Here is a 22,207-nt window from a genome sequence, read left to right as displayed (position 1 = left end):
TTTAGCCTACATTTCTATAGCGAGCGCAAGACTAGTAGCCGTATCGGCCTCGGTTTCTAGGCGAAGAGCCTTACGTTTAAGGATATTAACGATAGGAGCCTCTTAACCTTTAATAATAAAGCCTGCACTATTAATGCGACAACTCTTCTCTTTTAGTAGATCCTTAGTTATCTATACGTTAAGATCGACCTAGATAATCGCATCGTAGTGCTTCTTCTAGTAGGCTATCGTAAAGTCGTTAAGCGCAAAGGACAAGTTAAGTAACTGCTTGCCTACCTTCTTACTAGCGGTAGATATACGATAGATTATAGTACGGGAAAGATACTCGGCGCCTTAACGACGGACCTTGTACTTATTAACGAATAAAGAGACCTGCTTAGCACGCTCTTATCTACCGTAGGCGAAGTTAATAAGGCTCTTAGGAAGACTGCTTAGTCCTCCCTAATATTCGAAGGCCTAGTCGAGGGTCTTAAAGCGCAAACGAATCTAGGTACCGGCCGTCTCGAGGCTATAGACGATAGGAAAGGCTTATTCGATATCTATATCGTTAAGAACCTCGCGCTTAAAGATACGCTTACTAATAGACTAACGCAAGTTATTTATACCGTACGTAACTAAGATAGCAGCCTTCTTAATATTCCTATTAATAACGCGTAGCAGGGTACGAGCGTTCTAGATCTTCTCTTAAGGGTCTTTAAGGGCGGTAACGATCTAGAAGCAGTGCTCGAGGCTAGTTGTAGCAGCTAAGGCGCTATCGGATAGAGCTTCGATCGGGACTAGTACGCCTAGGTTTAGGGCTAGTAGGTTGCTACTACTGCTAGCACCTAGCGGATTTAGGGCGCCGGAAGACATCTTAGTCGACCGGAGTAGAAAGGAGTTAGTAACGAGCTTGTAAAAACGTTCGTAGCTTGTTAATAATAATTAAAGGGTTTAGATAAAAGAGAGGGGGGGGTAGGCGGTAGTAAGTTAGTTAGTATTCGAGTAGAAGAAAGAGCTTAGAAGGCTCGCCTTAAATAGGGTACGAAGGTAGCGTAGTCCGTATGTTCCGGTAAAGCAAACGGATAACGATTATATATAGACCCTAAAAAGTAAAGCTATATACGAGACTCCTTTATTAGTAGGGCAGCTAAAGTTTAACAATCGATCTAGCTAATTGCTAGTAGCGACTACGCGCCTTTATTAACCTCTAGCTTTCGTAGATTCCCGCGCACTCGAAATGTAACTAGTTAGTTCGAGTACCTAGTAGTAATCTATAGTAGTAAGGCTAGCGGGACTAATAATACCTCCGGGGTAGTATTAGCTTTTCTCTAGAGATGCTCGGCAACTAGGAGCAAATCGCCTAGGCCTAGCGTAGCTTATATTAGCCTATAGTACTATCGTTATAGATATAGCATTACCTTTTATAGTAGTAGGCATATAAACGTAGCCCGTGCGTTCTTCTTTCTTCTAGACACTAAGCTTAGCGGCCTAAGGTCCCTATTCTTAGAGGCTATAGGCCTAGGTTGCTACGTCTATCTAAGAGCTAGGAAGGGAGAGGGATCCTCCCTTTCTTAGTATCCTATATAACTAATGCTAATTAGGGCAGGAACAATCTTCTCTAGCGGAGTATCTTATTATCGTTGCTACCTAAGGGCGGTTGCTAGAGACTAGGAAACTAGAGGGAAGTAGTCCTAGAAGGGCGGGAGGTTAGGTTCGGCTAGCTTCCGAATGCTACCCCCGGGGTATTATTCGGAAGTTATACCTCGTACAGTTCTTTTCTAAGGAAATACAAAAAGAGTGAAGCTATAGCAACATTAATCGAAGGCAAAAGACAAAAGAGCAAAACAATAGACAAGGTAAAAGTAAAGGAGGGCAACAACTAAGAGCATTAACATCCGTAGGAATAGGTAGTAAGGACTAAAGCTAAAGGGCAGCGCTCTATATTAACAGCGCGGAGAATAGTTAATAGAGGCAAGGAAAGCAACGTAGTAGAGGCAGGAAAGGATATGCGATTATTTAGTCTCGGGGTCGTCTAGCTACAATTCTAGGCGGTCTTTATCGCTAGACTAGTTAGGTTCCTCGGAGTTAGAGTTAGATAGCTAGAAGTCTAGTTTACTATTAGAATCGGAATCAATATCGGAAACGCTCTATATATAGTTAATCCGTATATAACCCTCCCTTTATTCTTAAGTTATTCCTAATAGCTTACTAAGACGAATCTAGGGATATGTATAGTTCTTAGGTAGAACAGGATCTATAATAGCGGTAGGATCCTCCTCCCGATAGGTATCTAAGGACGGTAGAGGGTCTATAGAGGCACTAACTTCCTCCTCGGTCGGCGAAGGGCGGGCAGGTTCGCGTAACTTAACGATCTTCTTTAGATTAGCCCGAGGGTAAGAGTGCTTCAAGGTAGCACTATCTAGCTCCTAAAGAAGGTATACGGAACCCGAGTAAAGGACCTCCTTTACTCTATAAGGACCCTTCTACTTAAAGGCTAGCTTATAGGAGTAACTATACTCTAGTTCGGACCGGTATAGAAGGACTATATCGCCAACCTTTAGAGGTTCCTAATTAACAGCATTATAGTTATTAAAATACTACTTAGCCTCTTCCCGAAGGCGACGCTATCGAGTAAGACCCTCTTAAGAAGTCGTAGTTATATCCTTAAGAGCCTTAGCCCGTAGAGCAAGAAGATCTGCCCTAGTACGAATAGACCCCTAATCGTAAACGCCGTACGTGCGATAGGACAATTTAATAGGAAGAACGGCGTCCCTCCTAATTATAAGCTCCGCTAGTATAAGTCTAGTCGTATCGACAATAGTAGTTCGGTCTGCCTAGAGAAGGGCTAGGACGCGGGTAGAAATAGGAACTAATCTATCGCTACTATTAGTTATCTTAGACAGGGCATTAATTAACGACCGATAGCCGCGCTTAATAATAGCATTCGACTAGGGATAGTATAGGGAGATGCGAACGTTCTTAGCCCCGTACGAAACAAGTAGCGCTTAAACCTCCTTAGCTATATTGTTCGTAGCGTTGTCTAAGATAACCTCGTAAGGTGTTCCCTAGCGGCAAAATAGATCCTTAAACAGGAAGGTAGCTATATTATAGGCATTAATAGCACCGCAACCCTTATAGAAATAATAGGCCTCCGGCTATCGAGAAAGACCCTCTCGAATAATATATAGGCTATTATTGCGGCTAAGATAGACCCTATCGCTATACTACCGCTCCCTAACTAACTAGGTAGTAGGGATACGAAGCTCTCCTAGACGCCGGTAGCTATTCCTAAAGTTGCATTTAGGACAGCTCCTATAGTAGCGGGAGATATTAGCCTATACGCCGTCCTACTAGTAGCGTCGACGAAGGATATCGAAGGTACCCTCCGCCGACCGGTAGCCGAGCTTATCGTAAACGGAGCGAAGGATTTCTTGTCGGGCTACTAGATCGTTAATAATACGCTAAAGCGGTGCATTAATTATAGCCTATCGCTAAAGGATGCGATCCTTAATAAGGAATCTCCGAGAATAGCGAATAATACGACGGTATTAACTCTTTAATAGACCGGGAGCTCTCTTCGTATAGGTAAGGAAGTAGGCGATATTATAGGAGTCGTCGGAGTAGACCCTATTAAGGATATTATCCCTCTCTAGTTTATCCGCCTTAGCTTTAGCCTAGTCGTTATCGTTAGCAGTAGGGCTCTCGTCGGGCTAGTTACTAGGTTAGTCGCTAGGTTAGCCGTCGGTAGCAGGCCTAGTAATCGCTAGTATAGCATTAATATAGAAGGTAGCGAAGAAAGTGCGGTTAATTACCGTATCGATATCCTCTTCTTCTATTATCTCGGCGATATCCTCTTCTATAGCGGGCCTTCTAGAAAGGCTATCCGGTCTAGTATACTTCTTACTAGGAACATAGAAGACGTCGAAATTAAACAAATAGATCTAGGCAACCTACCGAGCTATCGTAGAGTTAGGCAGGTCGGAGGCTATATAGTTAAGTTAATAGACTAGCGTCTAAGCGTCGACTTCTAGGCGAAAGAACACTCTAAAGAGCTAGGGTCGGAACTTCTTAAGAGCCTTATAGACACTAAGGCACTCTCGCTTGCTAGTATCGTACTAGGCCTCGATAGGTTTCTATAGACCGGACTCGTACCGGATAGGGTAACGTAAGGAGGGCTCCTTACGATTATACTGCATTAGTATCTCGCCGTAGCCTTCCCTACTCGAGTCGATAGCAACAATTAGTAGACCTACGCCTTCCGAGTAGTTAATAGAGGTAAGCGTAGGCGCGCTAACAAGCGCCTTAGTAACCTTGTCCTTAGCGGCTTAGTAAATAGAGGTCTATATAAACTCTATATCCTTCTTAAGCAAGGCGTATAGAGGCTTATATACTAACGCAAAGTTTTCGACCTAGATGCGGAAGTAGGAGACTACTCTAAGCTAGATCCGGACATCTTTCTAATAGGTAGGGTCTAGCTAGGAAACAATCTTTAGGACCCGTATATTGTTAGGATAGCGGCCGTTCTTATTAGTTACAAACCCGACAATATTTATTCGTTTATATAGGAGCTAAAGCTTCTCCCTATATACCGTTAGGTTAGCTCGCTCTAGGTCGTAGAGGACACTATCGAGGTTCTAAATGTGTTCGAGAAAGAACCTGCGGATACTAGGCTCTACTTCTTTATTGTCGTACCTAGTTTTAGGGCCCTTAATACCGATGTCGTCGAGGAAAGGCATCGCTATATAGGAGATATAGGCCGCGAGGACTTAGTTTATAATGCGAACGAACTAGGCTACGGAGTTAGTTGCCCCTTAGGGAAGGGTAGTTTGCCTATATAGCCTAAGAGGTGTCTCGAAACTAGTAAGGTCCCGGCTATTAGGGTAGAGAGGTATCTAGTCGTAGCCCGAGAACATATTAACTAGCGAGGCTACTATATAGTTAGCAAAGGCTTCTAAGAACCTATTAGTCTCCGGAGGAAGATTAGTATCTCTAATCGTAACTATATTGAACTTCTATATAGCGTTAATTAGCCGATACTTCTTTAGCTCCCTAGGAGCTATCTTCTTCTAAACTAGGAAGTATAGATTGCGATACGAGGCATAGGAAGGCTCTAAGGTGCTAGCCTTTATACGCTGCCGTATTATGTCCTTAACTATACCTCTTAGGCTTAGGTTTAGCTTAAACCCTAGGTGAGCCTAAGGCTTATACTCGATCGTTCGGATCCTCTATAGAGGGGCAACCTCCGGGTTAATCCTACCTAGATACGTAAAGTTATATACTAATACGGCTTCGCGGTTATATAGAAGCTCGTATAGTAAATCCAGTTTAAGATCCGAAAGCTCGATACTAGGTTTAATATTCGCTAGTCTCTCCGGCGTTAGCCTCGATCCCCTAGGAATAGCGGAGAACTTTTTAGTAATATATCTCTAGTCGTATAGACTATCCCTAGGTGTTAATATCGCTTCGCGGTTAAGGCACTTTTATCGCTAGTTAGGATTTCCGCTAGGATTAGACCTATCGGTTATGTATACGCTGCCCTTTACGGGCTTAATCTTATTAGCTACCCTCTTATATAGGGTATATATACTAACCGCTCGTAATACCCGAGCCCTCTCTCTTTAACGTTAGGCCCGGAGATTAGCGTAACAGAACAGCGCGTAAACTTTATTAGAAGTCTCCTTAAGTCGGTAGGTATATAGCTAGTAATCCTAATTTATAATTCTAGCGAAAACGTTAGATTCCTAATAACACCCCCGGGGTAGCATTAGCTCGGCGCTCTAATTAGTTAGTTCGGATTCGGGCTCGGGTAGATCCGCTTCCGGCGGCGATGCCTACGATAGCATTATTACCGAGATTCGTATACTAGGTTGTCGTTGCCGGGTTGTTATACTCGCTATCGCTTCGAGTATTCGCCTCCTTAGTATAGAGCCTAGAAACTTACCTTAACGTACGGAGCGGCGCACCTCTAGATATAACCTATTTAAGCTGTACTAACTTGTAGCGTAGATTGCCGGTCTTGTAACCGCGCTATAGCGTTTCCCGAAGAGCGCTTAGAAGTAGCAAGGATATCCTCGTAGGACTTGTAGCTAGTGTTTCCGATATAACTAGTAAACACGACTCGGTTACCCTTCTAGTTAGCGATAGTTCCTTCCTAGGAGCTATCGTCGTAGTTACGCTAGATACCCCGGGTTATGCGAGACTATAGACGACCTAGAATAATTAGCGTGTTCGGGTTAGCGGCAATCTAGAAGGTAAAGGAAAAGTATATACCGAAAGCGTCTACTATAACATTATAGTAGGTACCTACTAGCGCAACCTCCCTATTTACTCTCTATATACTAAGGGAAATATCTCTGTTTATTAGCAGTCGGAGCTGTTTGGCCTAGCGCTTACTTATAATAAGTAACTCTAAACTATTATTAAGCATTGCTAGCAACTGCTAACTATAGCTTCCGATAGTAACTTAAATGTAGATAGCGGGAACGACGGTAAAGGAACGGGTAACTGCGGAAAGGTCTATATTATTAGGGATAGAGTAAAGTTCCTTAGGTCGAGGAGGTCCTGCTCGACCGATTTATTAGCTAGTAAATCGGACAGCCTTAATAGAAACTAAAACCGAAGTAGGGTCGGTATTATTATTATCCCCTTAGCCTATCTCCTTAATCCCCTCTTCGTTAGTATTATCGATAGTCTCCTAGCTCTCGTAGGTTACTAATTCGCCTTCTGCTAACTCCTAGGCCCCTAAAAATTTAGGAAGGAACTATAGGGAAGAGACGTCGATATAGTCCTCTTGCCCCTATTTACGTCGGAGGGCTATAAGGTCTTTTATAAAGGTAGCATCGTTAGGAATCCGGCTCTAGAACAGGTTAGTAGGTAAACCGTATACTAGAAGCTCTCCTATAGATACGTTAGACTTAAGGTCTAGGAACTATAAAGCCTAGAAGAGAGTATTTGCCTTTGTGTCGTAAGAGTTAGTAGGCCCGGCACTATACTTCTTTATATACCTATTAAAGCGAAAGCTCTTTAGGTCGGCTAACTTTCGTTTATAGGCCGGCGGGTTAGCTAGGCCTAGGGTACTACTAAGGTCGGTAGTATTATCCTCTATATCGATATCTAGAGTCTCTAGGACCTCCGGAGTAGCTATACTAGCTCGGGTTGTACGGTCTTCGGCTATCTAGAGTGTCTTAGTCTTAGTAACTAATTCTCGCTGTTTCTTAGCCTTGTTAGCTGCCTGCTTCTTAAGTATCCTAGTAGGGGCTGCCGCACTAGGGCGGGTAGGGTTCTACGGGCTCTTACCCTTACTCTAGGACTAGGTTTGAGACGACTAAGTTTGAGACCTTATAGTAGCGTAGACATCTATACTGTTCTTAGTAACCGCGTAAACATTAGTAACTGCGTCCGGGTCCTAAGATACAAAGTTGACTTTAATAGGCTTAGTAGTACCGTTACTACTCCGCTCCTTAACCTGTTTTGCCCTAACCTTCTAAGTTTCTCGTTTAGTAATAGCGGCGAGGGTACTATTCCTAGTATCCCTAAACTCGATCTTGCTACTATACTTCTTCTCTAGAAGACTCCTAAGTTAAGGCAGCTTCGGGGCTCTACGATCCTACTCGAAGTCAATCTTATCGCCGGTATCGGTATAGTAGAACCGACTATTTACTTATATAACGAGCTTCCTCTTAAGAAGCTCTTTCTAGATAGGGCAGTCTAATTAAACATATTTGAAACCGCCGTATATCTAGTATTTGCTATCTAAGTTAGAATAGATCTTCCGTATAGTATAGACGTTAACTAAAGGGGCCTTAGGGTAGTTAGGATCGGAAACCTAGTAGACTAGTAGTATATCCCTTAGTATGCTAGCATTAATAACCTCCCTAACTCGCTATAGTACTTTCGTATTAAGGTTAAGCTAGGCTAGGGATTTAGCTAAGTCCGCAACGTCCTAAGAGTGCTTAGTAATAGTTAGAGTTACGGTCTTAGGACCGCTCTACGACTTAGGAAGGAACTTAGGTCCTCTGCTTCCTAAGGCGTCGCTCTTTACCTAAGCTAGGTTATTCCGGTCCTCGCCGTAAATAAACTTCTTCGTATCGGCGGAGCTATTAATATCGTCCTTAATAGCCTCTAGAACCTCTTTATACTTCCTAAAGATCTCGGGATTAGCTTCGCTAAGCTTGTAGCGACGGAAGATACGCTTAGCCGTAGACTACGGTAACCCTTTAAGAAGTAGCCTCGTTCTCTAAGAATTCTCGAGGTCCTACTAGTTAATACCGTCCGCTAACTTAACAAACTCGCGGACATACTCCTTTAGGTCGTTATCTTCGGTACGCCTCTCTATATAGAGGTTCTTAAGCTACGTACGACTGCCTTTAATACGACGGCTATCGCGATCCCGATACTCCCTTATAAAGGCCTGCTTAAAGACCTCCTAGTCGGTATTAGACTTGTCGTCCTTTTCTAGGTAGCTAACTAGGGTTCTAAGGGTTCGGTAAAGCTTAGTAATAGTAGTCCTCGTAAGGGACTAGACCTTATACTAGTCCGACTCCTCTTCGAGTCCGTACTCGGCTAAGTTGTCCTTAAAGCGTTCTACGTGCGCCGTAGCGTTCTACCCTTCGAATAAAGGGTTCCTACTGCTTCCTAGCTCTAGCGGGCGACGCCTATTCTAACGGAGAAGGTCAGTTTGCCCTTAAATTATCTTTATAACGACATTATAGAGGGCCTCGGGCGTAGAAGGCTCGATAGCCCCTAGGTCGACGGCGCTTATAACAACTAGTCGTCGCCTGATTTCTTCGTTAATAGGGTCCGGTAGGTTATTAGATTCCGAAGATTCCGCTAATTCGTAATACTCGCTTTCGCTAGAGCTTATTCGATTGTTGTAAAGTAGTTAAAATAAAGTACTATAAGAAAGTGTTTTTAGTATATATTATAGGTTTGGTTTGTCTCGATGTTGCTATACGAGAAAATAGTGTACTAGGCTGTTTTCTTCTAATATTACCCCTAAGGTAGCATTAGAATTTAGCCTCCTAGGGGTCGCCTAGACACCCCTAGGAGCTTTAATTTAGTAAATTTAGACAAAAGCCGCTTAGAGGAAGGAACTGCAATCTCTATTTATACCTAGATCCTAGAAACTAGCTACTTTACTAACTATTGTTATCTCCTTTAGCTAGGTAGGGGGGCGGGGACCTTCTTTTTCTAGTAGAAGGCTAAGCACTATCCGAACGAGGTAGCGAATCCCGAAACAATCTACCTAGTTAATAGGGGAACTGTCTAGGTATCCGATCTGTAATCTAGAAATTGCTATCGTATAGATAGTCTTAGCAAACTAAGTAAGGCCGATAGGTAATTAGTCTATCTCCTCCTTAGGCGGGCGGTAGCTTATCTCGAGCAAGCGGTACTAAATAGGTCTTCGACCCGGAGCCGAGTCCTTAGAAGCTAGCTATAGTTATAGACTAGGCCCTAAGCTGTAATAGTCCTAAGGGTTTGTAGCTTTTCGGGGTTAAAGCGATGCCCTCGTTAAGAGGTTTCTCTACTTGTCGTAACGGCCCCTTAAGATGCTTCGGTATCGTCCGTATCGTAGGCTCTTATCGTGCCCTCGCTTCGGTTATAGCTATTCGTGCCTAGAGACTACCTCCAATATACCCGAACCTGTTAGATATAAAGAGATAGCCCTACCTTCGGCTCTAATAAAGGACGGAAACTAATACTACTACTACTACTTATAGCAATAGTATAGGCTACCGAGGGTAATATAACCTATAGCAGTATAGGTAGCTATATTTAGCAAGATAGGATAACGAGACTGTCGCTTAGGCTAATAACTAGAGCCCTATAATATAGGCATTATAGAAGTGTAATATAAACAATGTGCTATACGAGGTTAGTAATCTGTCTACTCTATAGAAGGAGGCCTCTTATATAGGCTCAAAACTAGCCTATAGATATAGGGCCGGTTACTAGCTAATACTATCGATAGTGCTTTCGAATCTAGACTGTCCGCTCTCTAATGTTAGACGGTTTTCCTTTCTAAAATATTACATACCGGCGGTTATCGCGGTAGTTAATTTAGATTACGTTTTCGATAGGAAGTTGTTTATATAGGCGGTTACGGCGCTTACTACGAAGAAGAAATAGTTAACGGAGCTAGCGAAGGCGTTACTAAGCGAGGGCCGACAGACGGGCCGAGCGCTCTATAAGGCTATAGCCGACTACTTTATCGATAAGAACGACCCTCCGCCCTACTATTTAGGTAAATAGGAGTTTGTTTAGAAGGGTAAAGCGTTATAGGTCGAGATTCTAGAGGCCGAGAAGCTATAGGATATCGTACTAGGCTTCTTTGCTCTTTACCGAGACGCCGCTACCTATGCGTCTAGTAGCCCGGTTAACGGTATGGAAAGCAGCCCGATTGATCCCGTTAGCGCGTAGCCTCTTAATATGCCTTTAGCTTTAGAATCGGTACTACCGTTAACAATACCCGCAAATCGACTAGCTTTACTAGAATTACTATCTCCGCTAGCGCGTATACTTCCTAATTTACCGCTACTATAGGTACCTGCCTCCCTAACGTAGGCGCTGAGTAATAGCTCGCTATAAGCGCTCGCACTAGCTCCTCCTAAGCTCCTAGCTACTCCGATCGAGTCGGTTTTTAAAGAACCTCCGGTCCTATCCCCTAAAGAACTTAAGTTCGAGCGGTAGCGGCTTCGAGGCTAGCGCGCGCGCTAGACTTTAATTAATAAGCGTCTCCTTCGCGCTAACGAGACGCCCGAACAAGCTATAATCCGGTAGTACGTAGAGTACGAGGACTATAATAAGAAAGTCGATACGCTAATCGCCGCTAATTCTATAGAGCGTAATAAGAATAGAGACGCACGCTTTATCTAGGCCGCGAAGCTCGTACGTAACGCGTACGCTAAGGACGCTAACGGTTAGCTGCCTAATCTTTTTCGCCTACGCCTATATAAGCGAATAGTCGAATACTATTTAGTAAGGCTTTAGTATTACCTATATTATCTATACCTTATAGCTAGCGATCGGCGCTTCTAGATTCTACGCGAATTGCATTAGTATATAGGTAAGCTAGTTACCGATTTTAAAAACCTACTCTTTACGTAACTATACTTCTTCTAAATCGTAAACAACGATCTCGCCTATAAATACTCTATCTTTAGGACCGACCTCTACTCGGACGGTTACGATACGTAGTAGGAGATTTACGCGATACGCTTTAGCGAGTACGTAGCGCTTATAACGGCGGGCGAATTAAAGGAGCTCCCTAACCTAGCTAACCTCGATACGAATTTTCTACTAACTATTACTTTCTACTACGCGAAGTTGTAGTACCGACTTCTAGCAAACATTACCCGCTTACGCGAGAACTTCCTTAGCTTAAGTATCTATACCGGCGACTTACGATTCTAGCTAGTACTGTCTCTAATCCGTAATAGAGCCGTCGGTCTTATAGTACGCGCTATCTTATACTTCCTATAAACAGTCGACCTTATATAAGAGTAGTTCTACTGCTTCGTTCTAAAAGAATATCGCAATAGCATTATAGTAGGCGGTTACCCGGTCCTATATAAGCGTAGCGAGAACGGTAAGGATATCTCCTACCGCGATTACGGTAAGGAATACTAAAAGATAGGCAAGCGACCTATTAGTAAATACGTCGGAGCGACAAAGTATTATAAGATCGACCTAACTACCTATAGCGAAGTCTAATTCTTATAAATAGTAGCTACCGGACGACTCTTAATAGTGCGCCTACCTCTACTAGACTCCTAGCTTAAGGACTATACCGTTTAGCTACTACTAATCGGTATAGAGCTTAGTGCCTAGTCGGCTATATAGCTCTATAAGTAGTATAAGTCCTCCCTAAACTCTAGTAGTCTGCCCTATCTATACTATCGCAACCTAGGTCGCCTAGCTATTACCTAGGACGTCGTCGCTTATACCTAGCGGTATATTACAGTCCGTAACGCCTATACGCTTCGCGGCGAGGGCTATACATCCGCCCTCTATACTAATAAGGCGCTTACGGACACGAAGGCTACTAATACGTCGCGTACGGAATAGTACGCTTAGCTTATAGGTAGCGGTCGCTACTAGAACGGTACCTATGCCGCTAATAAGGGCAAAGGCATACCTCTACTACTCCTTAACCGTTAATACCTAGTAGACTTTAGCCTAGTCTGCTAGCTAACTTAGATCGATCCGGTATACGCCTTATTTACCTTTATCGCCTATATCTAGACGCTTAAGGACAGCGCTATCCCTAATAGATTAGAGCCTGCGCTAACGCTATAGTTCTACAATTTGCCGAAGACGGTCTCTACCGATCTAGTCTTCGATCCTTTAGGTATCTAGAAGCGTATTATATAGGGCAATACTATTTTTAAGTACGATAAGATAGTAACGAATAAGAATTACTAGTAGTATAATATCGACTATACTTAGGATCCTATAGGCGCATTCCTAGTACTGTTACCCGACTACTCGCTAGACGAGACCGACCTTACTAACGCGCGCCTTTTTAGCAAAATCTTCCTTCCTAAGCTCGCGACTCGGGCTAAGCCGCAACCTCCGGCCGTTACTCCGCTAACTAAGGCGATTTAGCTAAACTCCTCGCGCGTATTACTATCGACTAAGTTAAATACTCGCTAGAAGCTAACCGCTAGCCCGTTCTTAGCGCCTCGCCTACTATCGAAGATGCCGCTACCGTCTAACCTATTCTCTACGCCTACGAAGGCTCTAGTTACGGCTTAGCTACTACTGCCTAATAATACAGTTGCGTAGCTATAGTACAAGCTCCTATCGCTTCTAATACGCTTACTACTTTTGCCCGCCTTATAGGAAAACACTATAGGCGCCTACGAACAATACTAATACAATGCGATAGTAATTAGTATACGTACGCTTAACTTACAAGCTCTCTACTATATGCGTTAGTCCGAGTTAGTAGCAACCGAGGTATACTAGCTTTAACAGATGCTAGCTAAGGCATAGATCCGCGAAGCAACTAAGCGCTAGATAGCCTAGTAGTATCGTCTTTCCGCTATAGTCTTAAAGGAGTCGCTTACGCTATCGCTAACCTATCTTTACTACGATTTCTTACGCGTCGCGCCGTAATAGGCAATCCCTATACTATACCTAATTAACGAGGACGCTTTTAAGCTGCTCGGCGGCGTATAAGGCAATACTACTAAGGATAAGATCGCGAAGCTTAATATATAGATAGCCGACTACTTTAAGCTATACGGTACTATACGCGACGCCGACACGCTACTATTGCTAGGTACCGACTTCCCTAATATTCCTATCGATTAGTTAGACCGCGCTACTACTATAGCGGACGCAGTTAATACCTCGCTATCCGATAATAAGACTATAAAGACCGCCGCGCCTTAGCTGTAGCTAAAAGCGGTTTAGACTATACCGACTAGCTTACGCGACGCCCTTCGTAACCGTCGTAATAAGCAAGTATAAAACCGACGCAGTTATTACTAGAGAGATACGATTCTATACCTAGCATTACCGTTCTAGTATACTGTTTAGGCTTAGCCTTTATGCGACGCTATTACGCTCTTTTGCCTTAAACCTTCCTACGGTGCGGCCTACTAAGGACCTTTGTTTTAGGACACTATAGACAGTACCGACCTTTTTTATAGAGGGGGAGGCTATTACGATATAATACTATTATATATACGATAGTAGGCAGTAGTTACTATCGACCGCTACGGTCGCTATTACTACTAATAGTAGGACTATTATATAGATAGCTTGCCTCGCGGTACCTTAGAGAATGCATTAACTTTTATACCGTATAACCGTTACGATACCTTCGTACTATAACCGTATGCCTAGTATACTCGAATAGTCTATAACGAGTCTTAAAAGCCGTCTTCTATTTATCTCCTTCGCGAATACGAAGACGATAATAGGCATCTTTAAGGTCTAATTTAGAGAAGATCTTAGCCTTACTAAGCCGATCGAGAAGCTTACTAATAAGTAGCAACGGATAGCGGTCCTTAATAGTAATCTTATTAAGGCTATAATAGTCGATATGTAGACGAATACTGCTATCCTTCTTTAGGACAAAGAGGATAGGTATACTATATAGGGACTTGCTAGGCCGGATCTAGCCTTTAGCTAGAGCCTAATCGATGTATTCGCGGAGTGTCTTTAATTCGTCCTACGAGAGGTTATAAATAGGAAGTTATAGAGGAACTTTACCTACTTCTAGTTCGATAGCATAGTCGTACTAAGAATGCTAAGGAATAATGCTAGCAAGGTCGGTATTAAAGACATTAACGTAGTCTTTAAATGCTTCGGGTACTTCTTAATAAACTTCGGTAGTAGCGATAATAGTATACTAGTAGATAGAGCCGGGAAGCGAAGTTAATTTAGGGTAAGGGTCGTAAAGGGTTTTGAACCTAGAATAAGTAATAAGTGCCCTAATCTACTAACGATCTTATTAACTGCAATCGATAGTAGTAGGATCGCGGTTACCTCCTCCTTAGACGGAGAGGGTTATAAGAGCCTCTACTACCGGGGTATAGAGGTAGTCTAGAGGTACCTCCGAAGCACTAGCGACGTTAGGATTGTTACCTAGTAGTTCTTCGTTAGTAGTTTCGGGTCTAATAATATACCGGCTATCTTTAAGCTATAAGGCAGCCGATCTGTTAACGATTGCTATAAGAATACGATAGATAGGGTTATTCGTAAGGACCTCGTAGGAGTCTCCGAGGGGCTTATTAGGCGCCTTAAAGTAGTCCTTTAGGTCTCCGGTAATCGGGTTCTAGATAAAGGTTCCCTTTTAGAAAGAGATAAGAGGATTAGTATCGGCGAGCTAGTCCTATCCTAAAACTATATCGTATCCGGTAAAGGTCCTAGCCTAAAAGGTTTAAGAGATAGTACGCTCGGCACCTGTCTTATCCTTTACTATCGGAGAGAGGGAGTAAGCCTTATAGATCGTTATACGATTGTTATCGAGGAAAGTAACTTTCGGAGGGACTAGATCTAGCGGTACTAGGTCTAGGACTTTCGCTATATACTAAGAGATAAGGTTAATTTAGGTACTATAATCGATTAGTGCCTTAAGGATACGCGTAAGGCCCTTATAAGGCACTTTAACGTCGACGACAATACGTCGTTCTCTTCCTCTAGTATTAGGCCCTAGTCGTAGTAAGGAAAGGGAAGCGACTAGGGCTTCGTGTTTTTCGAACCGGTAGAGGCTTAGCTATCTCTAGCGGAGGAATTAGAGGTTAGGTTTACTAATCCGCCCTAGGCTTAGCCTCGGCTACGGTTTCTAAACTAACCCCGACCGCTACCTCTATCCCTAGGGCCCCTTAGAGGTACCTATAAGGTACTAGGAGGGGTATCGGTTCTAGAACTAGATACTTACTTAGAAGATCCGCCGGAATTGCGAGCACTCTTAGCGGCATCTTTCTTCTTTATAGACTCCGAGTCTTCGATACGGTATACTTCGTTAAAGAGATTATTAACGGTCTAAAACGAAATTAGCTTATTAATGCGGATAATCTCTACTTAGATGTCCTTTAGAAGCTTAGTATAATAGAAGTCGATGCGTATAGTTTTATACGATCTATTTTTAGGAAAACTATACTCGATTTAGCTTTCGACTTTCTTTATATAGGCGTAGAACTTTATTACTAGTTAATTAGCGTAGTATATAGCACTCTAGTAGGATATAGCATTCTCGGCTCGCTATATAGCCGGAGGCCTAATAGTGTCTTTAATAAGTTCTTTATACTCGGACTATCTAAACTTAGTATAGTTATTTATATACGATTAGATACGCCGTTTAACGGCAGTAGTAATCTCTACTAGTTTAACCTTACTAGTCGCCTATAGAGTGCGTCTAGTACCGTCTCGATCGGTACAATTTATATAGAAGAAGCGGGCCTCGTATACTTAGGCCTACTTAAGAAAAGCTTAGTTGTTTATAGTAAGAAGCTCGGGAGGATCTTTCTTAAAGAGCTTAATTAAGGGGTCTCTTAGAGGCCCTAGAGGTACCTACGAGGCGCCGGCGGGACTTGCGATCTCGTCGACGGTCTCTACCCTCTTCCTTTTAATAGCAATCTTGCTTTTAAAGGAGGCAAGGAGATCTATAAGGGTTTTACGCTTCTAAACGTAAGCGTCGAAGGCTTAGCCTTCTAATTCCTCTAGCAATAAGGTATCGAGGGTATTAATAAGCCGAGAAACTCGATTAATATTATTCTTTACTATCTACTAGGTATTAGCCTAAGGGTTTAGGTCCTAATCCTCTTCTTTAGGACTAGATTCCGTACGGCTACTTATACGGGAGCTACGAGGTCCCTTTAAGGTACTTATAGTATCGTCCGGAGTAGTATCGTTATCTTCTTCGTTATCGTCTTAAAGTTAGTCTCTAGGTCTAGTAGGGAATGCTTATTCTTCTACTAGAGGGTTAATATTAGGACCTTTTCCTTTAGATAACGATATACCGGTTCCGCCGGCGGCCCTACCGCTTCCTTTAGAAGGTATAGTACTAATAAGTAGGTAGTACTACGTTAGGAGTAGGTACGCTAGTTAGAGGTGCTTTCGGGTAGCTTAGAGGTACTTCGAAGAGGCCTAGTAGGTGCTAACGATATAGGTACTACTACTTAGAGGTCGTACTTAGTACGGCTATACTCCTAAGGAGGATTCGGAGGCGATATTCTATAAGGAAGTAGTATATAGAGAGTATTAATACGAGTAAATAGTAGTCTTAGCATTTAACGATATCGCCTAAGGAATAAGCGATTCTCGAGGTAGGAATAGGCGCCTTATCCTATAGTACTAAGAGTTAGGTAACTCGGGGTTACTAGCGAGGCACCTCTAGGGTACCTTATAGGTGCCTAGTAAGGGTCTCGGCGGTATAAAAGAATATTCCCTTATATATACCCTATCTCTACTACCTTAAAACCCCCTTAACTATATCCCTTACAACCCTTAACTACCTACTCCCCTATTCCCTCTTATCCCTAGCACTTAGTATATTAATATCCTAAATTATCTCTAAATCCCTAGCTTCCTTTTAAAATTTTTAAAGTTATAGCCCTAAAAGAAAATCTAGGTTCGCGCTAAATCCATATAACGTAGCTTTGTATTTAGTATATGTCTTCGAAAAAAACAGTATACTATAAATATAAGCTCTTCTAGTAAGTTAAGTATAGCTTCGTAGATTTCTCTATCGTCGACTATAGCTCTACCTTTAATTAGCTTTATATTCCTTAGTATTATACTCGCTTCGCTATCTACGATTTCTAGCGGCTCTTCGACGGTAAGTAAAGTAGCACTTTAATAGCGGATTTGCCCGCGTTGGATTAACTCCCATTCTGCCCTGCCGACTCGTACTCTCTGTCAGCAGTCGGCCCCAATTGGTTCGGTTTTCAATACACCCCGCGCTTTTCTCAAGACTTCTGTAAAGCGATCGTGCTTTTCGTCACTGGCACGATCTTTGGCGGCTTGGGTACCAGTCCGGAAATATCTGGTACATCTCTCTCTAGCAGGAATGGCGCGCTCTACTGCCTGCAGAATAGGCGTTGGCAACTGGAAGTACTTGGTAGACGCTGCTACAGCCTCAGCTTGACGAATGATCTTGACTGTGCCAACCATGTAGCGAGCCGCTGGTCTTGGTTGTTCGGGCGTAGTCGCCTTTGGTGAGGGAGCTCCATTGACTTTGCCGGACTCGGTTGCCGCCTTCTTCGCAAGCATACGAGCACGACCTTTCGATTTCGGCGATGTCATCACTGGAGCCGCTGGTTGTGTTTTCGCGGTCTCATATCTTGTGGCCTGTGCTGCTTTCGTTAACCAAGTGGCGAACAGATTGGTGTCTTCTTTATAGCGCCCATAGCTTGAGGCTAGGATGTCCGGAAGAACCATGTTGCAAGTCCATGGCGAATTCACGTTGTTGACCTCGGGTCGAAGCGATTCAAGATCATGACCAGGGAGAAGTCAGCGAGGGAGATGAAATATCAAGCTTAGAATAGAGTTTGCTGGACGGTTCGGCACGCGTCTGCCACGCGCTTTCACGTGCATCATGGATGTCAGAGAGCGTGAAGGTGGCCCTCTCTTTATCATACCATGCTGCATGATGTCGTGTCTCCTAGACCATGCAGACGCTTGAACGATATCGCAACTCGAGGATGCTCGCACCTGCTTGTCCATTTGTCTCCAAGCTTGCGGCGGCCTCTTTCGACGAAAGACCGGAACCGGTCCCGTACTGATGCGTTCCTTGCTCCATTATGACAAGTTGTTCCTCACAGCCTTTGCGACTGCTGCATTTCAAGAAGAAGCGCCAACATGAGAGGAAGAGGGAGGTCGAAGTCTCGAAGAAGTGGCTGTCTTGGCTCGGGCTGATTCAGTGCCGGGAGCGGATCATTGTCGACGCCGTGTTGCCGATATGCTGCATCCTGATGATAAGCAGCCTACCATGTCAGTACCTTTGTCCGTGATGCTCGCCGATATCCATTGATCTAGTGGAACTCATACTGCTTTGCATAACACATTCTTGTCCGCAAAACCGCAACAAAATAGACGAGTCAAGATCCAACGACATGGGACCAATCACCGAGCAGCAACCCAATCGAGTGCTGACTACAGCTTACGCATGCCAGCACGCCATTATTCGTAATCGCATCACGACGGATTCGCCGCCGCAAGTGTCACAAAGCACACCTCGACGACCTTGTAGCGCAAGACTAGCTTCCTCTCATTGGCAGCGCAGCTGCCAATCTAGACACCGCGGCCACCGCCCGCGAAAATCTAAGTTGTCCGCCAAGACCGAAATGATTGGCTGAGAAATTTCGCAGAAGTAATATACAATCAAAGATTGAAGGGAAATTTGACTTACCCCGGATTTCAGCGTAGAACGTCAATCGAAACAAAGATTAAAGTAAAGGGGAATTTAACTTACCCCGCATTTCTTAGCTTATTAGCTAGGGTATTAGCTTAATAGTAGTAATATTTAATTAAAGATTTAAGTACATTTCCTATTAATTGGGTATAAAGGTGTTAGCTTAATAGTAGTAATATTTAATTAAAGATTTAAGTACATTTCCTATTAATTGCGTATAAAGGTATTAGCTTGATAGTAGTAATATTTAATTAAAGATTTAAGTACATTTCCTATTAATTGCGTATAAAGGTATTAGCTGAATAGTAGTAATATTTAATTAAACATTTAAGTACATTTCCTATTAATTGCGTAGTAGTAATATTTAATTAAAGATTTAAGTACATTTCCTATTAATTGCGTATAAAGGTGTTAGCTTAATAGTAGTAATATTTAATTAAAGATTTAAGTACATTTCCTGTTAATTGCGTATAAAGGTATTAGCTTGATAGTAGTAATATTTAATTAAAGATTTAAGTACATTTCCTATTAATTACGTATAAAGGTGTTAGCTTAATAGTAGTAATATTTAATTAAAGATTTAAGTACATTTCCTATTAATTGCGTATAAAGGTATTAGCTTAATAGTAGTAGTATTTAATTAAATATTTAAGTACATTTCCTATTAATTGCGTAGTAGTAATATTTAATTAAAGATTTAAGTACATTTCCTATTAATTACGTATAAATAAAAAAAATAGCTAGTATAGGACTCGAACCTACGACCTCTTAACCCCTATCGATCTTATAACTCCTTTAAGATATATGCCTTTATATAGTAGGGACTATATTAAGTAGTATAGCCGGGAGAAATAGAATTATTAATAGTTAAGAATTAAGTTAGAGCTAATACTAGCTAATACCTACTAATACTAAATTCGAAGGTCGTCGATTTATATAAAAGTTTTACGTTCTATAGAACCGACCCGCGCGGTTCTAATAGTATAATTTTTATTGAAATCGGATTAGTATTTATCGAGATATATATAGGATACTCCGTATTCTATAGCTATCTAGTCTAGGGGCGCCCTAATATAATAGCCTATAGGGTACTAAGTATTAGCCTAATCGGGGGGGGGGGGCAATAGTAAGGCTCTAGGGCGTCTAGTAGGTATATCGACTTTTTTTTTATACTAGATATATAATTTTCGCTAAGTCTACGAGTTAGTTTCGAGGAGGAGGAGTACTTTATATATTAATCTACTATATATAGTTTTATACTTAGACGGCGTCTAGGATAGGAGGTAGTAGTACTACTATATCGGAGTTAGGTTTTAACTTTCGAGGAGGAGTACTTTATACATTAATCTACTATATATAGTTTTATACTTAGACGGCGTTTAGAATAGACTGTAACTACTAAGAGGAAATTCTATTATCGAGTTCCTATCTAAGTAACTTAACAGGTTGCTAGACTATTATACTAACTCGCGCGGCTCTAATTCTATAATTTAAGTAAACGTATATATTTCTTTGATTTTCGAATATATCTAGGTTATATAACGGACTAAGTTGTCCGGTAATAAAGGTATAGTTTCTACTAATATTAGCCTAATCTATCCTAATACTCTTATAATATATTGTATACTAGCATTATAAATATATACCTGTAACTAGTATATTTACTTTCTATATATACGTTTATATATACTCTTTACTATATATGCTATCTTATTATATATATATATATAGACTTCGAAAAAAACCCCTTTCCTAAAAAGTAAAAAAAAGGGATCGTAAAATATTTAAAAATTAATACCTTGAACTGTGCTATTATTATAGCGAGGTCCAAAGTATTAAATAGTCTGCCGCCGGAGGATTATAACGCTATATAGTAGCCGGACACCCCTGCTCCCGAAAATTTCAGGCCCTCAATAAAGTGTATAAGGACACTCGTCAAACAGCAAACCAATTCAAATGATTGGATGCCGGGTTGGAATTTAAGTTCGTATATAGAGTGTACACCGTACCTAGGAAATCCGGGGTAGCCTAGGTTAGGGAGGTACTCACCGCCGGCTTTTTTTAAGCAACGCCAAGCCGAAAATTTTCGAACGTGGATAACCTCTGCGCTGCTACTCTTGGAACGCGCCCGCGGTCCACAACACTTCCTAGTAACGATCGACCGTTCGACGTAGACGAATTTGTCAAAGAGGCGGCGAGCAAGAATGAGACGGTGCTCTATCTGGCATATGGATCGAACTTGAGCAATGAAACGTTTCGAGGGAAGAGAGGCATAAAGCCGTTGAGCCAGATCAATGTTCAGGTGCCTGAGTTGCGCTTGACATTCGATCTGCCTGGCATACCGTATGTGGAGCCATGTTTTGCGAACAGCGCAAAGCGCGATCCGGAAAAGGATGCAGAAGGCATGGGCACATGGGGCAGATGCGGGAAGGATGAGAAGTCGCCCCTGCTAGACAATAGCTCTCGACGGCGAGAAAAGTGGCATAAAGGCTTGATTGGCGTGGTTTATGAAGTCACAGCTGCCGACTACGCACATATCATTGCGACCGAGGGTGGTGGATCTTCGTACAAAGACATCCTGATAGACTGCTTCCCGCTTCCAACAGCCAGTCCATGGGATCCAGTGCCGCAGAATCCAAATACTGAGCCCTTCAAAGCGCATACACTCTTTGCTCCGGCAATTCCGCCAGGTGAAGAGCCGCCAAAGGATGGCGGCAGGTTCCAGAGACCAGATACCGAATACGCTCAGCCCAGCGCCAGATACCTCAAACTGATCACTGATGGTGCTGCGGAATGCAACTTGCCATGTGAGTACCAGGATTACCTGCAAGCGTTGCAGCCATACACCCCCACCACGACCATGCAGAGACTTGGCCAATTCGTGTTTCTGACGGTTTGGGGCCCTTTAATATTCTTCGTGCTCCTTGGTGGCGAGATTTTCACGGGCAAAGACGGCCAGTTGCCAGCCTGGCTGAAGGAACTCACTGCTGCCCTTTTCAAGGCGGTATGGGCAAGCTATGATGGTTTCTTTAAGCCGCTGTTTGGGGACGGGGAAAGAACGATTGATGATGATGAAGGAGCGAAGGTACCGACAGTTCGAAGCCGTGGTAGGACTCTGCTACGAAAGAGATGTTTAGTGGACGTTGAGCGTGCGACAGAGAAGAGCGACAGATAAATGCAAATGCAAATATAGAGCTGTGAGTACGCGCTTTCCTGTTTCGTGCCTTGCCTTGCCTTCGCTTCCTTCCCAATGTCCAAGCAGGCAATCGCGCGACTCCCACGGCCCGACCGGCGAAATTCAATTCGCCAAGTTTGCACTTCATCTCATCTCCTCTTTGCCACAGTAAGACATCATTTGCC

At 42.8% G+C, this 22,207-nt stretch overlaps 4 protein-coding genes across 4 annotated transcripts; 2 read left to right on the top strand and 2 right to left on the bottom strand.

Moving 5' to 3' along the window:
- Window positions 1-17,315: 17,315 nt before the first annotated feature.
- MYCFIDRAFT_176941 (uncharacterized protein) lies at window positions 17,316-17,874 on the bottom strand (the record flags this gene model as incomplete). The annotated part of the gene is made up of 2 exons (XM_007930852.1): window positions 17,316-17,347; window positions 17,391-17,874. 2 exons carry the CDS (start codon window positions 17,872-17,874, stop codon window positions 17,316-17,318), a joined length of 516 nt encoding a protein of 171 aa, XP_007929043.1.
- A 55-nt stretch (window positions 17,875-17,929) lies between these two features.
- MYCFIDRAFT_176940 (uncharacterized protein) lies at window positions 17,930-18,159 on the bottom strand (the record flags this gene model as incomplete). The annotated part of the gene is made up of 3 exons (XM_007930851.1): window positions 17,930-18,078; window positions 18,104-18,113; window positions 18,148-18,159. The coding sequence occupies 3 exons, from the start codon at window positions 18,157-18,159 to the stop codon at window positions 17,930-17,932; spliced, it is 171 nt and encodes a 56-aa protein (XP_007929042.1).
- A 58-nt stretch (window positions 18,160-18,217) lies between these two features.
- On the top strand, window positions 18,218-18,809 carry MYCFIDRAFT_176939 (uncharacterized protein; the record flags this gene model as incomplete). Its single annotated transcript, XM_007930850.1, has 7 exons — window positions 18,218-18,243; window positions 18,282-18,328; window positions 18,357-18,383; window positions 18,416-18,442; window positions 18,472-18,653; window positions 18,697-18,760; window positions 18,793-18,809. 7 exons carry the CDS (start codon window positions 18,218-18,220, stop codon window positions 18,807-18,809), a joined length of 390 nt encoding a protein of 129 aa, XP_007929041.1.
- A 2,238-nt stretch (window positions 18,810-21,047) lies between these two features.
- On the top strand, window positions 21,048-22,022 carry MYCFIDRAFT_141603 (uncharacterized protein; the record flags this gene model as incomplete). The annotated part of the gene is made up of 1 exon (XM_007930849.1): window positions 21,048-22,022. A coding segment is annotated over one exon (975 nt), but the record flags the coding sequence as incomplete, so codon positions are not given.
- Window positions 22,023-22,207: the final 185 nt, after the last annotated feature.

The sequence above is a fragment of the Pseudocercospora fijiensis genome (genome assembly GCF_000340215.1).
Source record: "Pseudocercospora fijiensis CIRAD86 unplaced genomic scaffold MYCFIscaffold_7, whole genome shotgun sequence".
Classification (NCBI taxonomy): Eukaryota; Fungi; Ascomycota; class Dothideomycetes; order Mycosphaerellales; family Mycosphaerellaceae; genus Pseudocercospora; species Pseudocercospora fijiensis.
The sequence above is the reverse complement of the archived record's forward strand: the minus strand, read 5'-3'. Positions and strand labels throughout refer to the sequence as shown.